The 25081-nt window shown below is 43.1% G+C and overlaps 2 protein-coding genes across 3 annotated transcripts in view; one reads left to right on the top strand and one right to left on the bottom strand.

Moving 5' to 3' along the window:
- Positions 1 to 4124, top strand: part of atp11b (ATPase phospholipid transporting 11B) — a 103922-nt gene extending 99798 nt beyond the window's left edge. The window contains exon 32 of the mRNA XM_061780254.1: positions 815 to 4124. Within this exon, the coding sequence (XP_061636238.1) occupies positions 815 to 896 (82 nt within the window). The 3' untranslated portion in view covers positions 897 to 4124. The remainder of the gene's footprint in view (positions 1 to 814) is intronic.
- Positions 4125 to 4268: 144 nt separating this feature from the next.
- mccc1 (methylcrotonyl-CoA carboxylase subunit) lies at positions 4269 to 24413 on the bottom strand. Of its 2 annotated transcripts, XM_061780255.1 has the most exons (19): positions 24045 to 24413; positions 23577 to 23620; positions 20877 to 21016; positions 20685 to 20780; positions 20301 to 20422; positions 20050 to 20197; positions 19145 to 19266; positions 18956 to 19067; positions 10782 to 10863; positions 10550 to 10677; positions 8682 to 8865; positions 8053 to 8162; positions 7750 to 7966; positions 7564 to 7650; positions 6430 to 6479; positions 6214 to 6351; positions 5891 to 5998; positions 5040 to 5111; positions 4269 to 4960 (listed from the first exon to the last, which is right to left on the bottom strand). In XM_061780255.1, exons 1-19 carry the CDS (start codon positions 24098 to 24100, stop codon positions 4829 to 4831), a joined length of 2148 nt encoding a protein of 715 aa, XP_061636239.1. In that variant the 5' UTR covers positions 24101 to 24413; the 3' UTR covers positions 4269 to 4828. The 2 variants fall into 2 exon arrangements, with proteins under 2 accessions (XP_061636239.1, XP_061636240.1); XM_061780256.1 differs by lacking the exons at positions 23577 to 23620; positions 24045 to 24413 and adding an exon at positions 23552 to 23570.
- Between the last annotated feature and the right edge of the window lie 668 nt (positions 24414 to 25081).

The raw sequence follows: 25081 nt of genomic DNA, 5'->3' as shown, positions 1-25081 counted from the left end.
TCTAATCTCAAGGAAGCCTTTAGAGCTCGCTGTTTACTCAGTAAAGACAAAAGAGAAAGCAGCAAGATCCACTAACAAGAACAAGTAATGCAGTTGAGGGCATGACGAAACATCTTCTGGGAGGAAAAATTCTCTCATGCGTTTCAGATGAGGTCTGAATGACGCGTAATCATCTGTCCAAACTCGAAATCAACATGACATCAGAAAGTACATTTAAGTGCATCCTGCATTATTTTTGACAGTGTTATGAATGAGCTTTTGGTACTCAACCCCATGCATCATCCATTCATCCATTTTCTGTACCACTTCTCCTCACTAGGGTCGCGGGCGTGCTGGAGCCTATCCCAGCTATCTACGGGCGAGAGGCGGGGTACACCCCGAACTGGTCGCCAGCCAATCGCAGGCCACACATAGACAAACAACCATTTGCACTCACATTCACCTACGGGCAATTTAGAGTCGTCAATTAACCTAGCATGCATGTTTTTGGGATGTGGGAGGAAACCGGAGCGCCTGGAGAAAACCCACGCAGGCACGGGGAGAACATGCAAACTAGACACAGGCGAGGCCGGATTGGAACCCGGATCCTCAGAACTGTGAGGCAGATGTGCTAACCGTGCTTCCCCCATGCGTCATATTATTTCTAATTGCCGTTCCACTTTTCCATTCCTCATCGTCATTGTCCTGTTAACATCCGGCCTGCCCGCGCAGGTTCGAATGACTAATTAACAAATGCCAAAGCTAGCTCTCGGCCGCCCTGCTGCACTTTCCGGCGTGGGCCTCCTAACCTTCAGTTACTGCTGCCTCGTTTCAGGTGTTGGACTGACGCAGACAACTTCTACTCCAACGATCGGAGTGTCCTGACGCTGTCTCCAATCGAGGTCACCCACTGCTGAGATGACCCCCCCCCCCCCAAACACACACACACACAACAGCTCAACTGGAGCTGCTAGTGAAGCCAAAGGACAGTTGTGCACCTTAAAACCGTTGAAGGTCCTCAGCAGCATGAGAACATTTGAGGAAACAACTCTGCTTGAAGGACATTAAACACTCCATGAAAAGTACATTGAGAGTTTATTCCATATCCTTGATGTCCAGTAAGGTCAGTATACCAGTATACTCTGTCCTCACTAGTCGAACAACTGTGTTACTAGTAAAGTTCCCCCCCACTGCTGCTCTCCCCTTTAGCGCATTATGCGTACTAGTAGTTCAACTACATGTCGCTAGAGAGGCAAAACTCTGCGCTAGTTGGCTTCTGCACACTACGAGTAATAATCAAACGCTCAATGTTAATAGAATTTTGTCACTAGTTGACATCTGTGCTACTACTCCACTAGAGAAGTGGTAGATGTTAACTTGTAGAATTTGGTCACTAATTATACTAGTTGAGATCGGTGTCTAACTAGTTAAGTGCAAAACGCTAAATAGTAAAATTGTATAAAGTCAGAAGTAGTACTAGTCGACATCTGCGTACTATTTGTGAAGCACTGATGTTAACTAATACATTTTCAGTAGTAGTACTACCAGCACTAGATGTTAACTTGTAGAATGTCACTGGTAGGGCTAGTTGACATCTGCACACTAGTAATACTACCAGTGAAGATCTTGATGTTAACTAGAAGAAAAGTGTCACTAGTAGTACTAGTTAACATCAGTGTTACTCATGAAACCATCGGATGTTAACTAGTAGAATTTCATAGTCACGGGTAGCAGTTGTTGACATCTGTGGATTACTGGTACAACCGATTCGACTGTGAATTTCTACTTGTCGCAGTAGAAATTTGTGACTAAAAGTACTAATTGACATCTGTGTGCTAATAGTGAAGCACTCGATAACTATCAGAATTTTATCATCTCACTAGTAGTACTAGTTGACATCTGCGCGCTACACGTGAAGATTTGTGCAGAAAATTCATACAGTAGTAGAGTCAGTAGTGGAAAAACGAACGTTACTAGTGAGACATTTGTTTTACTGAATTGTCTAGTGAAGACAAGAGTGTACTAGTACATATGGACCTTAAGTTCACACTCTTCCGCACTCCCGTCAGTCATTTACTGATCTCAGTGGGACTCCCAACAACGGGAAGCATTTGAACGAGCCGCCACAGGACTCGCTTGCGTCGTGTCTCTTCCAAAAAAATATGCTCGCCTATGTGGCGCCAACCTGCACATTCATGTTTGTAATAAATGCAGCAAGGGCCCAGCAGTTGCGTCAACATCCTCTCGTTCCTTTGGACCACCGCTGCTGGCCAAGCCCAAATCCTTCATGTGGACCTCCATGTCGATACCAAAGAGATGCGTTCTTTCTGTGCCTACTTGCACACACGCTTGTGCTGCTTTCTCGTCCTGACTCAGTGTATTGATGAAGCCATAGGTTGTTTTCCACCCAGGAAGCCCCCTTCTTATTTTTCAATGATTGAAAGTACTGTAAATAGATGGAGGCTGTTATGTTTATTGCCTTTTTTTCCCTCAGCTTGGCCACAAAAGGCATCTGTATATTTCAACACCGTGAGGCTCCATCCTTCCCTTCCTTAATGTCCAATCAAACGTGGTTCGGAATGGTCAGACGCCTTCAGTAGTCACGGACACTTGACAGACGAATGTTTCAGTCTATAATAAGAGTTTGAACGGCATCACACGTCAAAGTCATCTCGTTCATTCTTCAGTCATGCTTTATTTCATTTGTCAGCATTCGTATGTGCGCGTTTCGTCCCACCTGGCGATGACACCTGTGCGTGTGCAATGGTCACGTTGCTTGTGTTTTGTTTGTGTGAAAATAGAAAAATAAATCAGGACATCTGAGTTCAGAAACCATACAAGACAACCGTTTTAAACTTGTCTACTGGCACATGACAAGAGTTAGGATGCTTTTGTTGCTATGGTTACTTTTGAAAGATAAGTCCATCTTCCGTTGGAAAACAACCGAATTGCAGTGTTTCTGCTGTCTGTTCGGTTCTTTTGGTGAAATGATTGCTCGCTTGTTTCCCTGTTCATTTTGTTTGTTCCGTAGTAGCAATATATAAGTGGGAGTTTCTTCATGGCCTCATTGCAATTTGAATGAAATATTAGGTACGACCATATTGTTGAATTTAACCAAAGTTCTACTTTTCCACGTGTACCTCCGGCCATGCTGATCATTATATATGCTTTCAACCAGTTGACCTCATTGTAGTAGTTAAAAGCATTGCAAGATAGACTGATTGCAATCTGCTGTAGTTGAAAGGGCCACGGTGGTTTTTTTGTTGCACATAAAGGTCAATTTTATGTTTTACGAGTCTGACAAATGCTTGTCATTTTTCTTTTTTAATCACAACCAGTGGGCTGAACGCTTAGATATATCAACCTGTGATATTTCTAAATTAAAACCATTAAGAAGCTAAGGCTCTAGTTACTAAATATAGTTTGAATATACAAAAACATTCCTTTGAAAGTCAGGTGAATTATACAGGATATGTTAAAGGGTTCAAAGGTGTGTTTTTCCATTCCTCAGATGAGGAGCCAAATACAACATATATCCTTTTTATTTGTAAGTCATCAAGGAGAACAGGAGACTGTTTGGGCACCACATAAGGATCCAAAGCTATTTCTCGGAGTCGATTATTCAACCATGTAATTAAATGCTTTCACCACACCTGATCATCTGAAGTGCTTTCTAATTAACCAGTGATCTCTTGGTCGTGGTGCAGTAGCATCTACTGAAGACAAGTAGAATTATACGGGAAGGAATTCCTGTTCTATGAATGCGGCTTGCAATTATAGTTCCCATGTGTTCTACTGGGTGCCTCTAATGTGACATAACAGTGTCAGTGAACCAGAACTGCTCAATTCATTTGGGGGGAAAATCAAAATGTCCCCATCACAAGGGAGGAATGGGCCTTTTTCAATTTGTTTTGGAACAAATTCAGACTAAATTAAATAAGATGGCCAAATGAAAATGTCAACCAATCTGTGTTATGCATTAAAACACAGCTGATGTGACTCAGCATGTTAACTGGAAATCATTTTCATTCATGCAAACCAACATCACTCCTGTGGACTGTCATTCCTCTTGTCTGTAATACTGTCTTACAGCGGTTTATGAAAATGCTGTTCTATTTATGTAATAAATAAATTTTTAAGAAGCAGCAGTTTGTTTTGTTGATCACCTAGGTGCTTCAATGCCTGCGGTCAAAAATGCCAGCCTGATTCTGTGGATTTAAGCTAAATCTTCCATGGAAAGCTTCATGAATTCTCAAGTTGGTTATTCAAACAAGACCACAACACAAAGCTTTGCATGTATGACTAATTTATTAACAGTACCAAAGGAGACATTTGCACCCTTTGCTTTTAAAAGTTAACACAAGCTAGAAACTACTGACATGAGGATTTCTCCACTGTAACATTCTGTAGTGTAGGGATACAGTTCTGATTGATTCAAAAACACATTTTGATGAGGAGTGTGGTGATACCTTGACTGAAAGTTCATTTTCATTTGCAGAATAGACATTTATTAATCATAATGTACATACTTGCATTAATGTGAATGACAAATCTTCCTCACTCATCAGTAACTATTTCAATTGTTGTGCCAGCATTCTGGTAATTCCTCACTTGCAGTCAGACACAACATTGTGATACTACAATTGGCCAGACTCTGTTTTTTAAGTAAATTACACAGACTCAAAGATGTAATAAAGGCAGCAGTGTGGAAAGAAAGGCCACTGTCTCTTGAGGGTGTGATGCTTTTTAGCTTTCATTTCTACTTGAATCTCAAGTAATTCCAAAACCCCCATTTTGAGCTTCCAAGTTAAAAAGAGACTCCCGATCAGCTCTGTGGGTTTCTGCTCAACTACTCGGCACCCTCCAGGTCAGCCCCGCCCTCTTCTTCCAGTTCCACCAACGGAGCGTGTCGATTGGCCTGAGACCCTTCACTGAAGAAGACTTTTCCAATTACACCTGACTTGGGCGCCCGAATGATGTGCTGTCGACGCATTCAAGCAGTCACACGGCACCTCCGTTAGAAAAGGAACTAAGTGTGTGTGTGTTTAAGTCTCTCTTACCTCCATCTTCATGGCAATCATGACCATCAGAGGGTCACCAACCTTCACTTTGTCGCCTGCCTTCACCAGCACCTAACACACACACAGTCATTGTCAGTCTAGAAATCAAAGATGATTTACATGCAGTGTCATGTTTTTTTTTTTTTTTTTTTAATCTATTCTGTTTTTGTGCTCTGGTCAAAGCACCGTCCTTCTATAAAAGTATTGCTTTGGCAACATCTTGGTGCTCATGAACTATGTTAAAGTGAGTTGGGGGAAGTTGTGGCATCGAAAGGCAATTAAACCCAAACATTTAAAGACAATGTCTAACAATTATCAGTGACTAAGGAAAATAAGTTATTGGTGTGGTATCTTTTTTTGTGAATAGAAAAAAAGGTAATCTTATTGCATCCAACTTCAAAATATTTTTAATCTTTAATTTTAAACATTTTTCAGTGATAATTTACAACAAAATGTTGTGACATTCATATTGGTTTACATTTAAAAGATTAAAAACCACCATCTTGTAACAATTCTAAGTAAAAAAAATGGTGATATGTTTTAGTAAAACAACTTTTCACATGAAAAAATATCTTAACATTCAACTTTGTTATTTTTAATTTAAACAAAGTATGCTATCTTTCAACATTTTAACTTTTTTGTTGTGGGCTATGTTTAATGTTATTGAATATGTGTTCAGCCAGTAAGTAACCCCGGGTTACACTTTGGACACCACAGCACTAAACAGAGGAAGGAAGTACAGCCTCAAGGTAAGGTAAGGTAAGAAATGAGACCTCTGATTCCCATCACAAAGGTAGGAGTAACTAGGCTTGATGAGAGAGCTGCTGTGTGTGAGGATGAAATGAAGGCACCTTCTCAATAGTTCCAGTCATGGGGGCCACGGCGCCACCCTGAGCGCTAGATCCACTCACAGCAGCGAGATACTTTGGAACTGGAACAGACACGTCAGAGCGCCCCTCCTGCACATGCCACAAACAACAGCAACACAACTCTTAGACTCCATCAGGGGACACCGTGGACCAGAGAAGAGAAAAAAAAGGTCACCGGGTCCACCACAGTGCTCAATTCAGGTAGGCTGACAACTATGGGAAGCCATTTATTCCATGATATGTAATAAATGCTCAAATTGCAGAGCCTGTTTTCCGGAATCCCCAAAGCGTTACCCAGCACTGACCGTGGCGAACAGGTGAACGGTGTTGTCCAGGATCACCACTTTGGGTCGAGACTTGACACCGTTGATTGAACAGCGCAGAAAAGAAGCTCCGCCCTCCATCTCCACCTCCCCTGTCACATGGAATAACTCGTCGCCCAACTGAAAGCACACAATAGAAAAAAATTCTTCATCTTCTATTCAATATTTTGCAGAGGACCTGTTAAAATGTGCCTTCACCTGCATTGTGTAGCTCCCATCCTTGTTGTATGTGACAACCACCTCAACCGCTAAAAAAAGCAAACAAGAATATACATTTTTTTAAAGGATTGTCATGACTAAAAAGACCAAAGAAGGCACACATGAGCGGATGGCATTTAATAAATGGGCTTCAGCTCAACATGAACAGTGAGTTCATTGACAAAGCAGACAGAAGTTCATTTAAGTCCTAAATCTCCACTGGGATTTAGGGGGCAGGGGGATTTTTCACTTGCGCAAAATAAAAATAGATATATATTTCTTGTCGCTACTGAAAAGTTGAAAAAAAAAAATCCTCATACGTCAGGCACTGTTACACTCTCGCACTTGTAATGCATTAGCAACCTACGGGAGCACTACGTACACCTCCTATTACGTTACATTTTCCATGGAAAAACAACTATTCGTATCAAGTGTCCCTGAGCCTACTCACAGATTTGGTTTGCGGGCACCCTAAAATGCCACAAGGTGGCACCAAAGCTCAGTCGAATGGAAAAGTCGTCTTACTTTTCTATTTCACAGGGATTTTAAGCACCATCTCAGTGTCAAAGAACTATGTTGAAGTGGGGTGCATTTTGGGAAAATTAAATCATCTGCAAGCCATTAGTTTTTACAAGAAAAATTATTTTTGTATTATTTTATAAATAAAATAATATATAATATAAATAATATAGTCAATTCTAAACTTTTTGAGGGGGTGCATTTGAATAAAATAATAAATATCAATAATAATAAAGAAATCAGACTTCCAAATTAAAACTTCCGGTAGAGCCTCAAGTCAATTTTCAACTGTACTCTATCCGCAGTAAGTTTGATTTTTTTTTTATGCTCTCTCGTGGTATGGCGGCGTCTCGCCCGTCACACGGTGATGGTCTTACACTGTAAGTACTGTATGTGGGTGTAGTTTGTAACAACCCACACAAAACTCAGGTCATAACTCGAACCCTGGTGTTCATCCAATTTGCACCTTTATACAGTACAATATTTGTATTCAAAAATAACGGTTTGAAATGGGGCCAGTCCACTCTCAAAATCAGAAGGACATTTGTGAGCATTCATTTCCTTTCCATGTTATCGCAGTGACTTTTCTTCCCTCTCTGGTTGCAAGCTACTTACTCTTGTCTCCCAGCTGCAGCGGCATGCTCCTGTGAAACTGCGTGTTCAGCCTCCAGGCGCTACTAGAGCCAAATGGCGAGAAAGGATCTGGTTGTCACAAACACACAAGCACTGATAGATCTTTTCCTTCAGATGTCCTTGAGGGTTCAAAAGGTGTGTGTTTATCCAGGCAAATGATCTCCTCACCTGTGGAGGTGTATGTGAAGTCCTTTGTGCGTTTCCTCTCCTGGAGCACCAAGCCCAAGGCCGCCTGACAGACAGTCGCCCCGGAGGGAGCTCTCGGTGTGGGGAAGAGGTCGGCGTAGTGCTGAGGGATAAAGCTGGTGCTCACATTTCCCACCTCAAACTCCGGGTGCCCCGAGAGACTCAGCAGGAAGTCGATGTTGGTGCTCAGACCCACAATCTGAGGGTGGCAGAATAAACACATTCAACAGGTCAATTTTAGTGTAAATTGAAAAGCTGATCTACATCATGGATTCCATGTCTTACATTGTATTGCCTTAAGCAGTAGCGCAGCTTCTTTAAGGCAGCACAGCGGTCCTCCCCCCACACAACAAGCTTCGCTATCATCGGATCATAATGAGCAGACACCTCATCGCCTACAAACAAACCACCACACACACACAAAATATAATAAAATACAAACAAAAGTACACTCTAGATGCAATAATTCCAATACTGTAGTATAAGTAACTGCAATCTACAGAGCACACGAGCGCCGACGAACACCCACAGCATGGATTTATATTTCCCTCCAGGAGGCACCACAGACAAGTAATTAACATTGGAAAGATTTCATGGCACAGTATGTTGTTTCCCAATAAGAATGCCATGGGTGGCATTTTTTTGTTGCAGCAAGGCAGTAGGTGTGTGAGGGTCACTTAAAGAGTTCTGTCTGGTTCAGGCGCATCGTTTGGTGAATGGCTGGCTTTACTTTATGTTGCTTGCATAGATTGATGTACAAATATACATTATTTGTGGTAAGTAAATAATTTTCAGACCAATAAAGTGTATTTTTTAATATGTCCCCTTTACATTTTTAAGGATTATACACTTAATGTTTTGCCTATGTATCTGGATGGTCAAAGAAAATTGTACAAGTGATTGAGAACTCAAACCTTCTCTGACTCCAGTTTCTATGCGAGTGTGCTGGTCTGGTGGAGGGGTGGACAGATGTAGTAGAGGTCCCGCCCCTGGGAGGAAATCATTGTTTGGATCCTCAGCATAAATTCGGGCCTCAAAAGAGTGACCGCTTAGCACTATGTCATCTTGAAGGAGAGGTAGGCGCTCCCCTGCTGCCACCTGGAAGAGAGAAACGGGCCCAGAGAAAATGTCAACGTGTTGATCTCGCCCTATGGTACTGTGACCCCAAAACTCCAGACCAAGCGTCAACGCTTCCGCCGCTCCCCCGAGGAGGGAGACGACCACGGAGATGCGAGATTCAACTTCGCACGCAGACGCTAAATGAATTACAAGCCAGGAGCATCAAAGCTGAGACACAGACACCTGGTTTCGCACCAGGACGCTAAATTAAGCCTGAAGAGGCTCACCAACAAAGATTTCTCCTTCCTGCTGTGTTCCGTGACACCTGCCCATCTGCGCTGGGACAATGGACGAGGCACTACCGACACTTACTGGATATTTTAAGAACTTTACATGAACGCCACGAGTGATTGTATTTCTGCAAATTTGAACGTCTGATGTCAAATCTGTTGTCAACTGAACCGGATGAATGTTTGACCCCACACAACACAAATGTCACATTGCAAATTATTAGTGTTCTCAACAACCACATACACTTGAAACATTCGTTACATGGATTAAAGGGGACGGGCGCGTGACAAGGCAAAGTTGGAAAATGGTCTCGTTATCTTAAGTCCAATAATTAATATTTTATTCCACTGGTTTTAAACCACACATTATCCTAAGATGAAATGCGATTCTAGAGGCCCGGTCTGCAACTTCCATTTGGTAAAAAGTGGCCGGCCTCGGTCTCTGAAGCGGATAAAAGGCCGATGCGCCTTTGTCCTGCGCGCGCGCGCTCTCTCTCTCGCGCGCTCTCTCTCTCTCGCCCGCGCGCTCTCTCTCTCGCTCGCGCGCTCTCTCTCTCGCTCGCGCGCTCTCTCTCTCGCTCGCTCTCTCTCTCTCTCGCTCGCTCTCTCTCTCTCTCTCTCTCTCTCTCTCTCGCACTCTCTCTCTCTCTCTCATTGTTCAACCTGCCAAAGATCTGGAGCTCTCACCACGAAATGGCAGAGGCTGGGAGACACCAAACTTCCCTGCCGCGCTGCCAAGCGTGAACCGCAAGAAGCGCCTGCCAACTCCCCGAAGCGACCCTTTTGGCTGTGGGGCAGTTTACAGGCAAGGCTCCGTTGGGAAGTAATTGCGGTGAGAGTTTTTCCCTGACCGCGTGGCAAGCATTGCCACTGTTAGCGCGCCGCCCATCCTGCACCTGAAGTAAGTCCTTTTCTCTTTCCTTCAAACCATCCCTCGTGAGCACTATTGGCAACCCCCGAAAGGTCGACCCGCCTTCCTGAATAGGTCAACACACGTTAATCGAAATGTGCTGTCTACTAAAAGTACAGATTAGTGCACATTAGGGTTTAAATTAACGAGGAATATAAAAAAAAAAAAAAAACTGCAAAAATTCACTACCTGCATTGCTGTGTGTTTTTGGGTTCATGAAAAAAACCTCTGGCCATCTAGAACTCTTATCAAAATTTCAGAAAGTGGAGAGAGAGAGAGAGACTGATAAAAAGGTTTCTTGTCACTTTCCCTAAATTTTATACATATAAAAAGTGACATGGTTCCCCTTTACTAGATAAAATAGTTTAATTTTAACGGTTAAATTTAAAATTACTTTAAACCGAAAGTAACGGAGGCGTCGCTTCAGTCTTATTCTTTTCTCCTAAATTAATTACATTTTTATTTAACTCATATACGCTACAATGTGTTCAACAGCTGAAAGGTTAACAGCGCACACACTCACCCTGAGCTGCCACTCCACCAGGTCTGTGCCAGTGATCATCTCCGAGACAGGATGCTCCACCTGCAGCCTGGTGTTCATCTCCATGAAGTAGAAGTCATGCTGGGCATCCATGATGAACTCAACTGTACCTATACAGTGATATGTCACATGATTGTTATGTCAGGTTACCGCCTGGGCTAATGTAGGGCTGTGCGTGGGCGTGTGTGTTTGCGTGACCCTGCGTGCATCTGACCTGCTCCTACATAGTTGACAGCTTCAGCTGCTCTCACGGCTGCTTCTCCAAGTTTCCTCCGAACCTCAGCACTGATTCCAGGCTGAAAAAAAACAACCAAACATTTCAGTAGATCAGTTCAATGTTCAAAAAAGCATTGTTCATTGGTCTTATACAGCATTCACACTACAATGACTACTAACTTTGACTACTAAAATTGAAGATTATGTTTTTCCATCTTTTTAAACCCAATAGACACACGCAAGCAGGGACAGGGTGATATGAACTCGAAATGATTCCATGGTATCAAGGGTCAGTTTTAGGCCCCATTCTTTTTGCACTCTGAAAAAACAAAACTAATAAATTGTTGACCCCGCCAGATTAACTCATAGTTGTCAACTGTTCAGCGTCATTCTCTAAAAAATGTGCACCCCACCTTAAGACCCCTTGAGGTCATATTTGATCAGCCTGTGCTTTTTTGATGAACATGCTTTTTCTACCTCAAAAATTTCTAAACTTTTGTCCATGTTACCTCATTGATTTTAGACCACAAATAATCATTCATGCGTTTGTCTCCTCACCTCTTATTACAATTCTCGGTTCACGGTCTCAATAAAATTTCATTAGACCACCTCTGATTAGTTCAGAAGTCCGCCAATAGGCTACTTTTATTATATTGTTGTTGTTGTTTTTTTTTTAACCTCTCCTGTTCAGCAGCATGGCCATGCAGAATGGTGGCTCTGTATGCATTTTGTGCTGGAACAGTTTTGCTGTGCAACAGGGGAGTTTGAAATACTCCCTCTGGGGAGTGGCCAAGCCAGCGAGTCCATCCTACGGGGGACCCAGGCAGGGGGACGCCAATCACTCCCTAGGACCCAGGGCGGACCCCCGCCCAACACTGCCCTCGCCCCACTGACGGGTGTATGATGCATTAAAACTGGAGGACCGGCAGGGCAGAGAAGAGTGGGCACCCAGACCGTAGACCAGCACAGATGTGCCAGGACCCGGCCTATATATAAAGCTACTTGGAGCTGTCAAAAAGTAATTAGTAACTGGTCGGGCTGCCCTCACCCACAACAACTGAAATCAAGCACCTTCCTCGTGGGCGGCGTGGGGCAGAGGATAAGTGTACGCCCTGAAACTGGAGTTGATGGTTCCTATACCTGCTTGAGCGCATATCATCGCTGCGTTCTTGGGTGAAACATTTAACCAACATTGGTTACTAGTCGGAGGGGCTCTAGGCGCAAAATGTCAGACTGCCTTACCACCACCAGGTGTGACTGAGAAGTGAATGAATAATGTGAGTGTGTTTGAGTGTCTAGAAAACTGTTATATAAGTGTAATGGATTATTATTAAACTATAACTGGCAATGCATCTTTCATATTACTGTGGAGATATTTTGGCCCAATCTTCCTTGCAAAATTGTTTTAATTCAGCAACAATGGATGAATAACCTTTTTAAGATCATACCACAGTAAAATCTTTATTTTTTTTAAGCGGCAGTCTGGAGGTTAAAACTTCCTGTTTTATTGTAAATGTCCAAATATTTTTTATCTGATGCAGGTTACTTAAATCTATGTCTTAAATCGAATCCAAGTATTTATTCTTCCCAAAATTTTTTTTACTTTTAAAACACCCCATTGTAACCCGCCATATTACGTCATTCCATGCACAAGTCGCGAGAATGTGACCTAACATCGTCCCTCCTTCGGAAGGAAGTGACATCACAGCTAATGTAGCTACTAGTAAGTGAGTTCCCTTACATTTGAGGGAGCTTAGTTTCTTAAAAATGCATCAGTAAGAACTGCAACTGTCCCAGGCTGTCAGAATCAAAGGTAAGTGTGCAGATTCAGTTTTGCCTATTAAACTGCCTTGGGAAAGTCCGCCTGCTGTTTCGAGCCTACCAAGCACTGGTATAGCTAGCTGCTAGCCGCTAACGCTGGCGAGCTATTGTTGTATTCCACAATTTAATCAATGACAGCATAATACATTTTGTGTATTAAATTACTAACTGTACATGAATTAAGGATGGTGTTGATGTTGGTGGCAACAGTATGTACAAACCCAATTCCAATGAAGTTGGGACGTTGTGTTAAACAAATAAAAACAGAATACAATGATTTGCAAATAATGTTCAACCTATATTTAATTGAATACACTACAAAGACAAGATATTTAATGTTCAAACTGATAAATTTTATTGTTTTTAGCAAATAATCATTAACTTTATGGCTGCAACACGTTCCAAAAAACCTGGGACAGGTGGCAAAAAAGACTGAGAAAGTTGAGGAATGCTTATCAAACACCTGTTTGGAACATCCCACTGGTGAACAGGCTAATTGGGAACAGGTAGGTGCAATGATTGGGTATAAAAGGAGCTTCCCTGAATTGCATTCACAAGCAAAGATGGGGCGAGGTTCCCCTCTTTGTGAACAAGTGCGTGAGAAAATAGCCGAACAGTTTAAGGACAATGTTCCTCAATGTACAATTGCAAGGAATTTAGGGATTTCATCATCTACAGTCCATATCGTCATCAAAAGGTTCAGAGAATCTGGAGACATCACTGCATGTAAGCAGCAAGGCCGAAAACCAACATTGAATGCCCGTGACCTTCGATACCTCGGTATCGAAGGTCACGGTCTTCGATACTTCACTGCATCAAAAACCGACATCAATGTGTAAAGGATATCACCGCATGGGCTCAGGAACACTTCAGAAAACCAATGTCAGTCAATACAGTTCGGCGCTACATCCGTAAGTGCAACTTGAAACTCTACTATGCAAAGCAAAAGCCATTTATCAACAACACCCAGAAACGCTGCCGGCTTCTCTGGGCCTGAGCTCATCTAAGATGGACTGATGCAAAGTGGAAAAGTGTTCTGTGGTCCGACGAGTCCACATTTCAAATTGTTTTGGGAAACTGTGGACGTCATGTCCTCCGGGTCAAAGAGGAAAAGAACTGTTATGGACGCAAAGTTCAAAAGCCAGCATCTGTGATGGTATGGGGCTGTGTTAGTGCCAATGGCATGGGTAATTTACACATCTGTGAAGGCACCATTAATGCTGAAAGGTACATACAGGTTTTGGAGAAACATATGCTGCCATACAAGCAACATCTTTTTCATGGACGCCCCTCTTTATTTCAGCAAGACAATGCCAAACCACATTCTGCACGTGTTACAACAGTGTGGCTTCGTAGTAAAAGACTGAGATTCAATCCGCTGAGATTTAAATTACCTGGATGAATAAGAATATTCAAAGGAAAAAAACCTAACAAGGCATTGACGTCCAATGGTGGGGCTTTTATTTTGAAGTTGGCCTCTGTGCTGGTGACATCCGCCGTACTGCGGTGATGCTTATTTTGAACAATCTCGGCTGGCTTGTCTTTGACTGGAGGCAGAGGTTGATTACATGATGGTTTGAACTTAATCAAATCAAATGTAATCAAGCCGTAGTTCTGCTATTTATCACAGCATACACGGGGAGTCCAATATCCTGATTTCTGAGTTTGGTCACGTGACGTTCGCAGTTTCAATTTCAGTTTCAGCAGAGAGCGGTATTTCCAGCATGGGTGCCTTCTAAAATAGGTGGAAATTGATGAATTTATCTGCTTAATTCTTCTTCCACAAAATCAATCAGAGTGCCATGTTTGGACTAGTGGGGGCACATACAACATATTCTTGCCCCCAAAAAATTCTTCGATTTCCTTCCCCCTTAAGCCATTCAGAAGTTGACTTGTGTGTGTGATTCATATCATTGTCCTACTGCAGAACCCAAATGCGCTTCAACTTGATGTCACAAACTGATGGACGAACATACTCCTTCATGATTTTCTGGTAAAGAGCAGAATTCATGGTTCCATCATTCACAGCAAGTCATCCAGCTCCTAAAGAAGAAAAGCAGCCCCAGACCGTCACACTACCACTGTTCACTGTTGGTATGATGTTCTTTTTCTGAGAGGGTGTGTTACAGTTACGCCAGATGTAACAAGACACACACCTTCCAAAAACCTTCGTCTCATCAGTCCATAGAATACTCTCACTAAAGTCTTGGGAAACATTGAGATGTTTTTTTTTTTGCAAAAGGTAAGACAAGCCTTTATGTTCTTTTTGGTCAGCAGTGGTTTTGGCCTTGGAACTCTGCAATGGATGCCATTTTCACTCTGTCTCTTCCTGATTGTTGAGTCATGAACACTGACCTTAACTGAGCCAAGGGAAGCCTGCAGTTCTTTAGATGCTGTCCTGGGTTTCTTTGTGACTTTCTGGATGGGTTGTTGCTGTACTCTTGGGGTAATTTTTGTAGGCCAAACACTCCTGGGAAGGTTTTCGCCATTTGTGGATAATGGCTCAGACTGTGGTCCACTGGATTCCTAAAACTTTAGAAGTGGCTTTGTAACCCTTTCCAGTATGATAGGTTTAAATTACTTCATTTCTCATCTGTTCTTGAATTTCTTTGGAAAGTGGCATTTTGTTACAGCTTTCTGAGATCTTTTGGCCAACTTAATATTGTCAGAGTGCGCAAGTGACTTCGTGGTTGAAGAGGTCTGGAGGTAATCAGGCTTGGGTGTGTTCAGTGAAAATTCACTCAGCTTTCCAAAAAAAGTGATTAGCCACAGTTAATTCATGATTTGGCAAGGGTGGCAATTATATTTTCCACACAGGACCAGGTGGCTTTGAATATTTTTTTGCTGAAATAAAATGACCTGGAAGGGCGCGATTGGGAGGAACGGCCTCCCCGATCAGAACCCGAGTGGTGTTCTGTTATTGGACTTCTGTGCTCGTCACGGATTGTCCATAACGAACACCATGTTCAAGCATAAGGGTGTCCACACGTGCACTTGGCACCAGGACACCCTAGGTCGCAGTTCGATGATCGACTTTGTGGTCGTGTCATCGGACTTGCGGCCGCATGTCTTGGACACTCGGGTGAAGAGAGGGGCGGAGCTGTCAACTGATCACCACCTGGTGGTGAGTTGGCTCCGATGGTGGGGGAAGATGCCGGTCCGACGTGGCAGGCCCAAACGTATTGTGAGGGTCTGCTGGGAATGTCTGGCAGAATCCCCTGTCAGAAGGAGTTTCAACTCCCACCTCCGACAGAACTTTGCTCATGTTCCGGGGGAAGCGGGGGACATCGAGTCCGAGTGGACCATGTTCCGCGCCTCCAATACTGAGGCGGCCGACCGGAGCTGTGGCCGTAAGGTGGTCGGTGCCTGTCGTGGCGGCAATCTCCGAACCCGTTGGTGGACACCAACGGTGAGGGATGCCGTCAAGCTGAAGAAGGAGTCCTATCGGGCCTTTTTGGCCTGTGGGACTCCTGAGGCAGCTGATGGGTACCGGCTGGCCAAGCGGAATGCAGCTCTGGTGGTCGCTGAAGCAAAAACCCGGGCATGGGAGGAGTTCGGTGAGGCCATGGAGAAAGACTTCCGGACGGCTTCGAGGAAATTCTGGTCCACCATCCGACGTCTCAGGAGAGGAAAGCAGTGCACCACCAACACTGTGTATAGTGGGGATGGGGCGCTGCTGACCTCGACTCGGGACGTTGTGAGTCGGTGGGGAGAATACTTCGAAGACCTCCTCAATTCCACCGACACGCCTTCCCATGGGGAAGCAGAGTGTGGGTTCTCTGAGGCGGGCTCTCCTATCTCTGGGTTTGAGGTCACCGAGGTAGTTAAAAAGCTCCTCGGTTGCAGGGCCCCGGGGGTGGATGAGATTCGCCCGGAGTTCCTAAAGGCTCTGGATGTTGTGGGGCTGTCCTGGTTGACACGCCTCTGCAACATCGCGTGGACATCGGGGACAGTGCCTCTGGATTGGCAGACTGGGGTGGTGGTCCCCCTTTTTAAGAAGGGGGACCGGAGGGTGTGTTCCAACTACAGGGGGATCACACTGCTCAGCCTCCCTGGTAAGGTCTATTCACGGGTGCTGGAGAGGAGGGTCCGTCGGGAAGTCGAATCTCAGATTCAGGAGGAGCAGTGTGGTTTTCGTCCTGGCCGTGGAACAGTGGACCAGCTCTACACCCTCGGCAGGGTCCTCGAGGGTGCATGGGAGTTCGCCCAACCAGTCTACATGTGTTTTGTGGACTTGGAGAAGGCGTTCGACCGTGTCCCTCGGGGAGTCCTGTGGAGAGTGCTTCGGGAGTATGGGGTACCGAACCCCCTGATACGGGCTGTTCGGTCCCTGTACGACCGGAGTCAGAGTTTGGTCCGCATATCCGGCAGTAAGTCGGACTCGTTCCCGGTGAGGGTTGGACTCCGCCAAGGCTGCCCTTTGTCGCCGATTCTGTTCATAACTTTTATGGACAGAATTTCTAGGTGCAGCCGAGGCGTAGAGGGGGTCCGGTTTGGTGGCCTCAGTATTGCATCTCTGCTTTTTGCAGATGATGTGGTTCTGTTGGCTTCATCAAGCCGTGACCTCCAACCATCATTGGAGCAGTTCACAGCCGAGTGTGAAGCGGCTGGGATGAGAATCAGCACCTCCAAATCTGAGACCATGGTCCTCAGTCGGGAAAGGGTGGCATGCCATCTCCAGGTCGGGGATGAGATCCTGCCCCAAGTGGAGAAATTCAAGTATCTTGGGGTCTTGTTCACGAGTGAGGGAGGAATGGAACGGGAGATCGACAGGCGGATCGGTGCAGCGTCTGCAGTGATGCGGACTTTGTATCGGTCCGTTGTGGTAAAGAAAGAGCTAAGCCGAAAGGCGAAGCTCTCAATTTACCGGTCGATCTTCGTTCCTACCCTCACCTATGGTCATGAGCTGTGGGTCGTGACCGAAAGAACAAGATCCCGGATACAAGCGGCTGAAATGAGTTTCCTCCGCAGGGTGTCCGGGCTCTCCCTTAGAGATAGGGTGAGAAGCTCGGTCATCCGGGAGGATCTCAGAGTAGAGCCGCTGCTCCTCCGCATTGAGAGGAGCCAGATGAGGTGGCTGGGGCATCTGATTCGGATGCCTCCCGGACGCCTCCCTGGTGAGGTGTTCCGGGCACGTCCCACCGGGAGGAGACCCCGGGGACGACCCAGGACACGCTGGAGAGACTACATCCTTCGGCTGGCCTGGGAACGCCTCGGGATCCCCCCGGAAGAGCTGGATGAAGTGGCTGGGGAGAGGGAAGTCTGGGCGTCCCTGCTGAAGCTACTGCCCCCGCGACCCGACTCGGATAAGCGGTAGAGAATGGATGGATGGATGGATAAAATGACCAGTTAAAAACTGCATTTTATGTTTACAATATCCCTTGTCTGATATTTACATTTGTTTGATAATCTTAAACATTAACGTGAGGAAACTATGCAAACAAACAAAAAACAAATTGAAAAGGGGGCTAATACTTTTTTACGGCACTGTAGGTGGCTCCCTGTTAATTTTAGGGTTCATTCATTAATTTTTCATACCGCTTCTCCTAACTTGGGTCGTGGGCATGCTGGAATCTATCCCAGCTAATTCTGGGTCAGAGGCGGGGTGCACCCTGGACTGGTCGCCAGCCAATCGCAGAATTTTAGTATTAATCTGGTAGAGCCGGTGTCATGTTATTGTACTGTACTATTACTTACTGTCCCTCACACAAAATTAACAACTAAACGTGATAGAACTTTGCGGTCCAATGCCCCCAAATTGTGGAATTCCTGCCTCTTCTGTTGGCATTTTTTGAAAAACAGTTAAAAACAGGTTTAGACATGCATTCCAGTAGGAATTGATTTGTTTTTTCTTGTATTAACTCTAGAATGTTAGGGACGATGTATTTTAACGATGTAAAGAAGTTATCTCTCTTCTCACCGAGAAGTGAAGAAATCACTTTCTCACAACCATGGTTGTGAATATTCCTTTATTTAAAAAGCAAAGTATTCAGTCATACAACTATTTCTTAAAATTTTCACCCGACGTAACCCTAATAAAAATATGTCTTCCCCACCACTATTTTATATTGAGATTAGAAGAAAACTGAAGTCTCCCTATCTAACTCTGTTCGGATTTGGAATTACTCTGGATTAATAGGATAAAATTAACATGTCTCACTCTGGTCTAAATCCTTCCTTAATAATAGGCGAACAAGTCATTCTGCTTCTCAATGGTAGCTAGAGCTGACAATGAAACAAAAAGAGACATTACGAACGGCATTACAACTCATTCATGTAAACACTGATCTGCAATTATTCTTATCATTATATATTTTGTCTTGTTCATGTGGTTAATAAACAGGCACTCACTCCTGGTGCTTCCTCAATGATCTTCTGATGTCTCCTCTGGACACTGCAGTCCCTCTCAAAAAGGTAGACAGCATTCCCGTGCATGTCCCCAAACACCTGAACTTCCACATGTCTGCGAACACAACAATGATTAAAATTTAAAAGCCACACACACACAACATCATTTTAGTAAGTTTGATTGTTTGTTACCTGGGATCTTCCACAAACTTCTCAACCAGCATAACATCATCATTAAATGATTTCCTGGCTTCTCGTCTTGCAGACTCTAGCTGTTCCAAGAAGTCCGAGTCGGACCGTGCAATGCGCATCCCCTAAACAACATAGGCAAGTTATTGTTCTCCATTTGATTAGATCAGTATACGACCTTAGGGGCTACAGTAGTGAAGCACTACATGTTGCTGCCTTTCGGCAAGTGTGGGTTCAGTTCCCGGCCAGTGCTCCGATAAAAGGGAGAGATGCATCAGGGCCCCAAAATCAAGCCAGAAACAGCATTGAGCCAAAAGAGAATAAAGTCAGTAAGTCTGTAACACAGCGGTGGGTCACCTTTTTCCTATTAGGGGCCATATCAGATTTTTATTTAGTCCTCTGAGGGCCAAAACAAAATTTCTGAAAAGGTATGAGGGCAGTACGGTGAAGCATGTGGCAACCACATCTGGGTCAGTCACAGAATCTCAGCTTCTGAATCTCTCAGCAGTCTGAATCTCAGCTCAGGCGTTTGTGTGTGGAGTTTGCTTGTTCTTCACATCTTTGCGTGGGTGTTCTCTGAGTACTACATCTTCCCCCCACTTTCCAAAAATGCATGTTAGATTAACTGAAGACTTTAAACTACTCATAGGTGTAAATGTGAGTGTGAATGATTGTTTATCTATATGTGTCCTGTGATTTATTAGCAACGAGACCAGGGTGTAGCATCCCTCTTGCCTCAAGTCATCCTATAGCGCGTAAGTGGAAGAAAATGGATGGATGAAGCATTTATGGGTAAAATGTTTTAGGGCTTTTTATCACAGTTCCACTGTGGTTTATTTTTACAGGCCGGCTGGATTAATTGTTCTAACCACCTGTGTACCCACCCCTCCTTTAACTCGTCGCCTCACCTTGCCGCCCCCTCCACGGACTGCCTTAATCATCACAGGGTAGCCGATCTTTTCAGCCTCTGCTTGCAGTCTGTCATTTGACTGGTCATCTCCATGGTATCCTCCAATGATTGGCACCCCTGCAGCTGACATGATGGATTTGGAAGTACTAAAAATAATTTTAAAAAAGCAAGGACAATTGTCACTGGGCTGGGCTCTGTTTAATAACAGTATTTTAATACAAAACGTGAAAAAAATATTCTTTACTGTACCTCTTAATGCCCATGTCCCGGATGGCAGAGGACGGTGGTCCAATGAAGATGATTCCATTCTGTTTACAAGCCTCAGCAAACTCTGTGTTTTCAGACAGAAAGCCATACCCAGGGTGGACTGCCTAAAGAGATGCATAAAACAAACTATGTTTAACAATGTTCAAATAATGTAGAACTGCACTCCATCATTATGAGAGGAGTTTCAAATACGGCACTTACATAATTTGACTAAATACTAAAAGCAGCCAGTACAAATGCACATTTTATTGACAAACAGTGTCAATCATAAGTGAACAGTCAAAATTTCTGATACAGTTCTTGTTCTCGACGTTTTCAGAAGTGTAGAAACAGCCCAAGTGTCCATTGAGTACACACTTAACTTACGTGTGATCCAGACTTCTTGGCCACTTCTAAAACTTTCTCCATGCTGAGGTAACTCTGCTGGGAGGCAGGTGGCCCAATGTGATAGGCTTCATCTGCCTAGAAAAACAGCCAATACAGACACTGGAGATTAAATATCTACAGTATATGTTTGGGAACATTGAATATTTTAAGACAAACATTGAACTCTCTCACCATGGCAACATGCATAGAGTGTCGGTCGGCATCACTGTATACAGCCACGGACCGGACACCCATCTTCTTTGCTGTACGCATTATTCGACAGGCGATCTCCCCTCGATTGGCTATCAGCACCTTCTCTATCCTTCCCACCCCTACCAACCAACATCATGACACAATCTTGTACAGCAGATGTTTCACACAATGAGAATGCAATCTGGTACCACTCTATGACAGTTACCTTGTATGTTTAAGCATCATTCAGTGCATCCAGAAAGTATTCACAGTGCTTCACTTTTTCCACATTTTTATGCTACAGCCTTTTTCCAGCATTTATTAAATCATTCCTTTTTTTCCTTCAAAATAATACACACACGATGTGAAACAAGTTTGAGATTTTTCACAAATGTTTTTAAAATAAAACTAAGATATCACATGTTCATGAGTAAAACTGAGCTCGGGCGCATTATATTTCCATTAATCACCCTTGAGATGTTTTAACAGCTTACTTGGAGTCCAACTCTGGTAAATTAAGTTGATTGGGCATGATTTGGAAAGGCCTTTGGAGGAAAAAGTATATGAACCCTTTGGAATTTCTTAATATACATTTTTATTTTAAACAACCAGTCTGCTCAAACCAATACAACACAAACAATAATGTTTTCACATTTTTATTGACTAACAGGACAGGGAGGGAAAAAAATGTTGGATTTAGTAACTTGTTGATCCTTCTTTGGCAGCAATAACCTCAAACAAATGATTCCTGCAGTTGCAGATTAGACATGCACAACATTCATTCATTCATTTTCCGTACCGCTTCTCCTCACTCGGGTCGCGGGCGTGCTGGAGCCTTTCCCAGCTATCTTCGGGCGAGAGGCGGGGTACACCCTGAACCGGTCGCCAGCCAATCGCAGGGCACATATAAACAAACAACCATACGTACTCACATTCACACCTACGGGCAATTTAGAGTCTTCACTTAACCTACCATGCATGTTTTGGGGATGTGGGAGGAAACCGGAGTACCCGGAGAAAACCCACGCAGGCACGGGGAGAACAAGCAAACTCCACACAGGTGAGACCAGATTTGAACCCGGGTCCTCAGAACTGTATGGAAGACGTGCTAACCAATCGCCCACCAGCGTGCACAACAATCAGGATACATTTTGGACCATTCGTTTTTACAAAACTGTTGCAGTTCAGCAAGAGTCCCGAAAAAACTGCTGTGAATAGCTCTCTTGATGTCATGCCGCAAGATCAGTCAGGTTGAGGTCAGGACTTTATGTAGAAACTTTTATATTCATCATTTGTAAATTGAAGAAGTTCAGAACCCAGCTGTCTAAAGTGAGTGATAGGGGGAGAGGATTGAGGGAAAGATGAATGGAGCGATGTACAGGACATCCTGGATGAAAACCTGGTCTAGAGCACTCTTAACCTCAGACTGGGGTGACATTTCATCTTTCAGCAGGACAATGACCCAAAGCACAAAGTCAAGCTACTGAATCAAAGCAGTGGCTTCAGGACAACTCTGTGAATGCCCTTGAGTGGCCCAGCCAGAGCCCAGACTTAAACTCGATTGAATATCTCTGTAGAGATGTTAAAAATGGCTTCGTATCAACGCTTGCCATCCAACCTGAGAGAGCTTAAGTCGTGCTGTAAAGAGGAATGGGCAAAGCAACCCAAAGATGTGCCAAGCTTGTGGCATCATATTCAAAAAGACGAGGCTGTAACTGCCCCATAGGTATCAACAAAGTATTGACCAAAGGTTATGAATATTTATGTGAGGTGATTTTTCAACGTTTTTTTTTTAAATTATTATTCTTAATAACTGTGAAAAAAAATTATGTCATGTTGTCATTATGGAGTGTTGTGTGTAGAATTTTGAGGTAAAATGAATTTATTCCATTTTGGAAAGAAGCAGTAACATGGAAATAGTACGGTGAATACTTTTCAGATGTACCGTATATCAAGTATATATTCGGTAAAAATGTCAACATTCTGAATAAAGTTGCAACAAGACCTCTTAAATGAATTCAAATACAAATGTAAAGGTAAGCTGCACTTAGAAGTTACAACCAAGGGATGTAAAATGTCATGTGAGGTGTGACGATTGCTATACATTCACCGTCCAGCAGAGACACCAAAAATGTATGCTTTTACAAAATGAATTATGGCCTATTTTAATTGAAACTGTCAGTCAGATAGTAATTTAACAACACAGTACATGTATTATTGTGATTGAATATGGAATATAGAACTCCACTGCATTATACTGCAAAATTTCAAATACTGAAATGTAATCTATGATAAACAGCATTTGCAAGCAAGCTTGATCATTTAGTAGTGTCTACTGTTAAGACTGGTGAGTGTAAAATTGCATTCAAAATGATTCAACCCCCACTGAAACGTATTTGCACATTTTTAATAGATGGCAACTTGTAATATTAGATGTGTTTAGCTATTTTGCATTGTTCCATTTTGTTGGTTCATTGAGAACTTCCGTCAATTCAATATAAAGTTGCAACTATAACATGTAATGAGGACTGAATAATTTTGAGTGAAAGCATATATGGCATACTCTAACGTTAAACTGCACTGCATTTAATTATTACACATTCAAAATCATGAACAGTTTTATTCTCAACTAACAAGCCTAAGTGACGATTAAGTACATAACTACATATGCTTACGAAAACAGCCATGAGCATCTCTCACCTCCGGAAACAAGTCTCACTCCTCTTTTGGTCCATAACAATTTTCTAGAAAGAGATTTTAATAAATAAATATCACACCAGTCATGGAGAACGATGAAGCACAGAATTAAATGAGGAGCCATTAATCTGTGTACAAACAGTCCAGTGCATGTGAACACCCTTGTCAACGTTAGCTGACAGCATGGCTGCTACCTCATTTCACCTTGTTCATATATGAACACGGGCAGACCCATTTTCTCTCGACATTAATGACAATAAGATTAAATGTGTCACAATATACACACGCCAATAAAGTTTAGCATCTGGGTAGAATTCTTCAGTCTCGGCTTTTTCCTCTGGTTAGCTCGCCGTTAATATAACTTTGATCGACTTCCAAAAGTGATTGGTAGCAAGCTAATGGTACAGAAATGCTCAACGACAACAATGGCATTGTTTTGCAGAACGGCGAGTCGGTGTTGCATGTACTCACTGTGTGAACGTCCTTAGCCCGTGCAGAGTTGGGAAATGTAGGATGACTGCAGCCATAGCTGTCAGCTTGGACGGCTGGCTGCAAAATAGCTAGCTAGCGAGCTAGCTCACTGACTAACACGCGCGCGCGCGCGCACACACGGGTGTGTGGAAAAAGGCGAAGTGAATTTCGAAAATTTGCAAACTACACTTTGTCAGCGTTTTTAAGTACAGCTTAACCTTTGATAAACATCTAAAAGCGTAACTGCGTCATATGTAAGTCTTTCGCGGTTAAAAACAGCACAAATTACAGAACAAGGTTGTATTGTAATTAGGAGCCTTACAGGGATTCGTAGCGTCGACCAATGAGAATTAGCGACGTTGGAGGCGGGAGAGTGCTGCAATTACGGAAAAGCACCAGCAAGTGGAAGCATTTCAAAGCATTTGTCCACTTACACTCATGTATTGCATCTTATTACTTATTACTTGTGTACTGAGCTCCGACCCATCCGGTTCTTTAATCTGGCAGCTGACCCACCGAGCATTTACATTATTAAGACTCCTATAATATTTGTTGCATTTCCCCCAAAAACTGGTTAATTAAAGTCTAATTTTTTTACGTTTATTTTTGTATTCATATATCTCGTTAAACAATTCCTTAATACATTTACTGTGAATAATAAAAATACAAATATTAATACGATTTTAAAAATAATTCTATGCTAAAGTGTCAAGATCAAATGTGTCCCTTGCAAGGTTATTATGGGAAATGAAAACGAACGAAATAAGTAAAACTAAAATTGGAAAAACATTTTTGTAGACAAATAAAAAAACAGCTACTGTGATCCTTTTTTGAAATCTCACATTTGACAAATATCCCAAATAACAAAAACATACTGAAACTAACAAAAAAACTAAATTTAAACGAAGCATTTTTGAAAAGAATATAAGAACTAATAAAAACTCACAAACGTGTCTAATTAAAACTAACTCAATTTGAAAAAAGTCAAAGCAAAATAAAACTAACTATAATGGAAAATTCAAAGGTATTATAACCCT

The sequence above is a fragment of the Phyllopteryx taeniolatus genome, chromosome 7, assembly GCF_024500385.1.
Source record: "Phyllopteryx taeniolatus isolate TA_2022b chromosome 7, UOR_Ptae_1.2, whole genome shotgun sequence".
In the NCBI taxonomy this organism is placed as follows: domain Eukaryota; kingdom Metazoa; phylum Chordata; class Actinopteri; order Syngnathiformes; family Syngnathidae; genus Phyllopteryx; species Phyllopteryx taeniolatus.
This window is presented reverse-complemented; position numbering and strand designations above follow the sequence as displayed.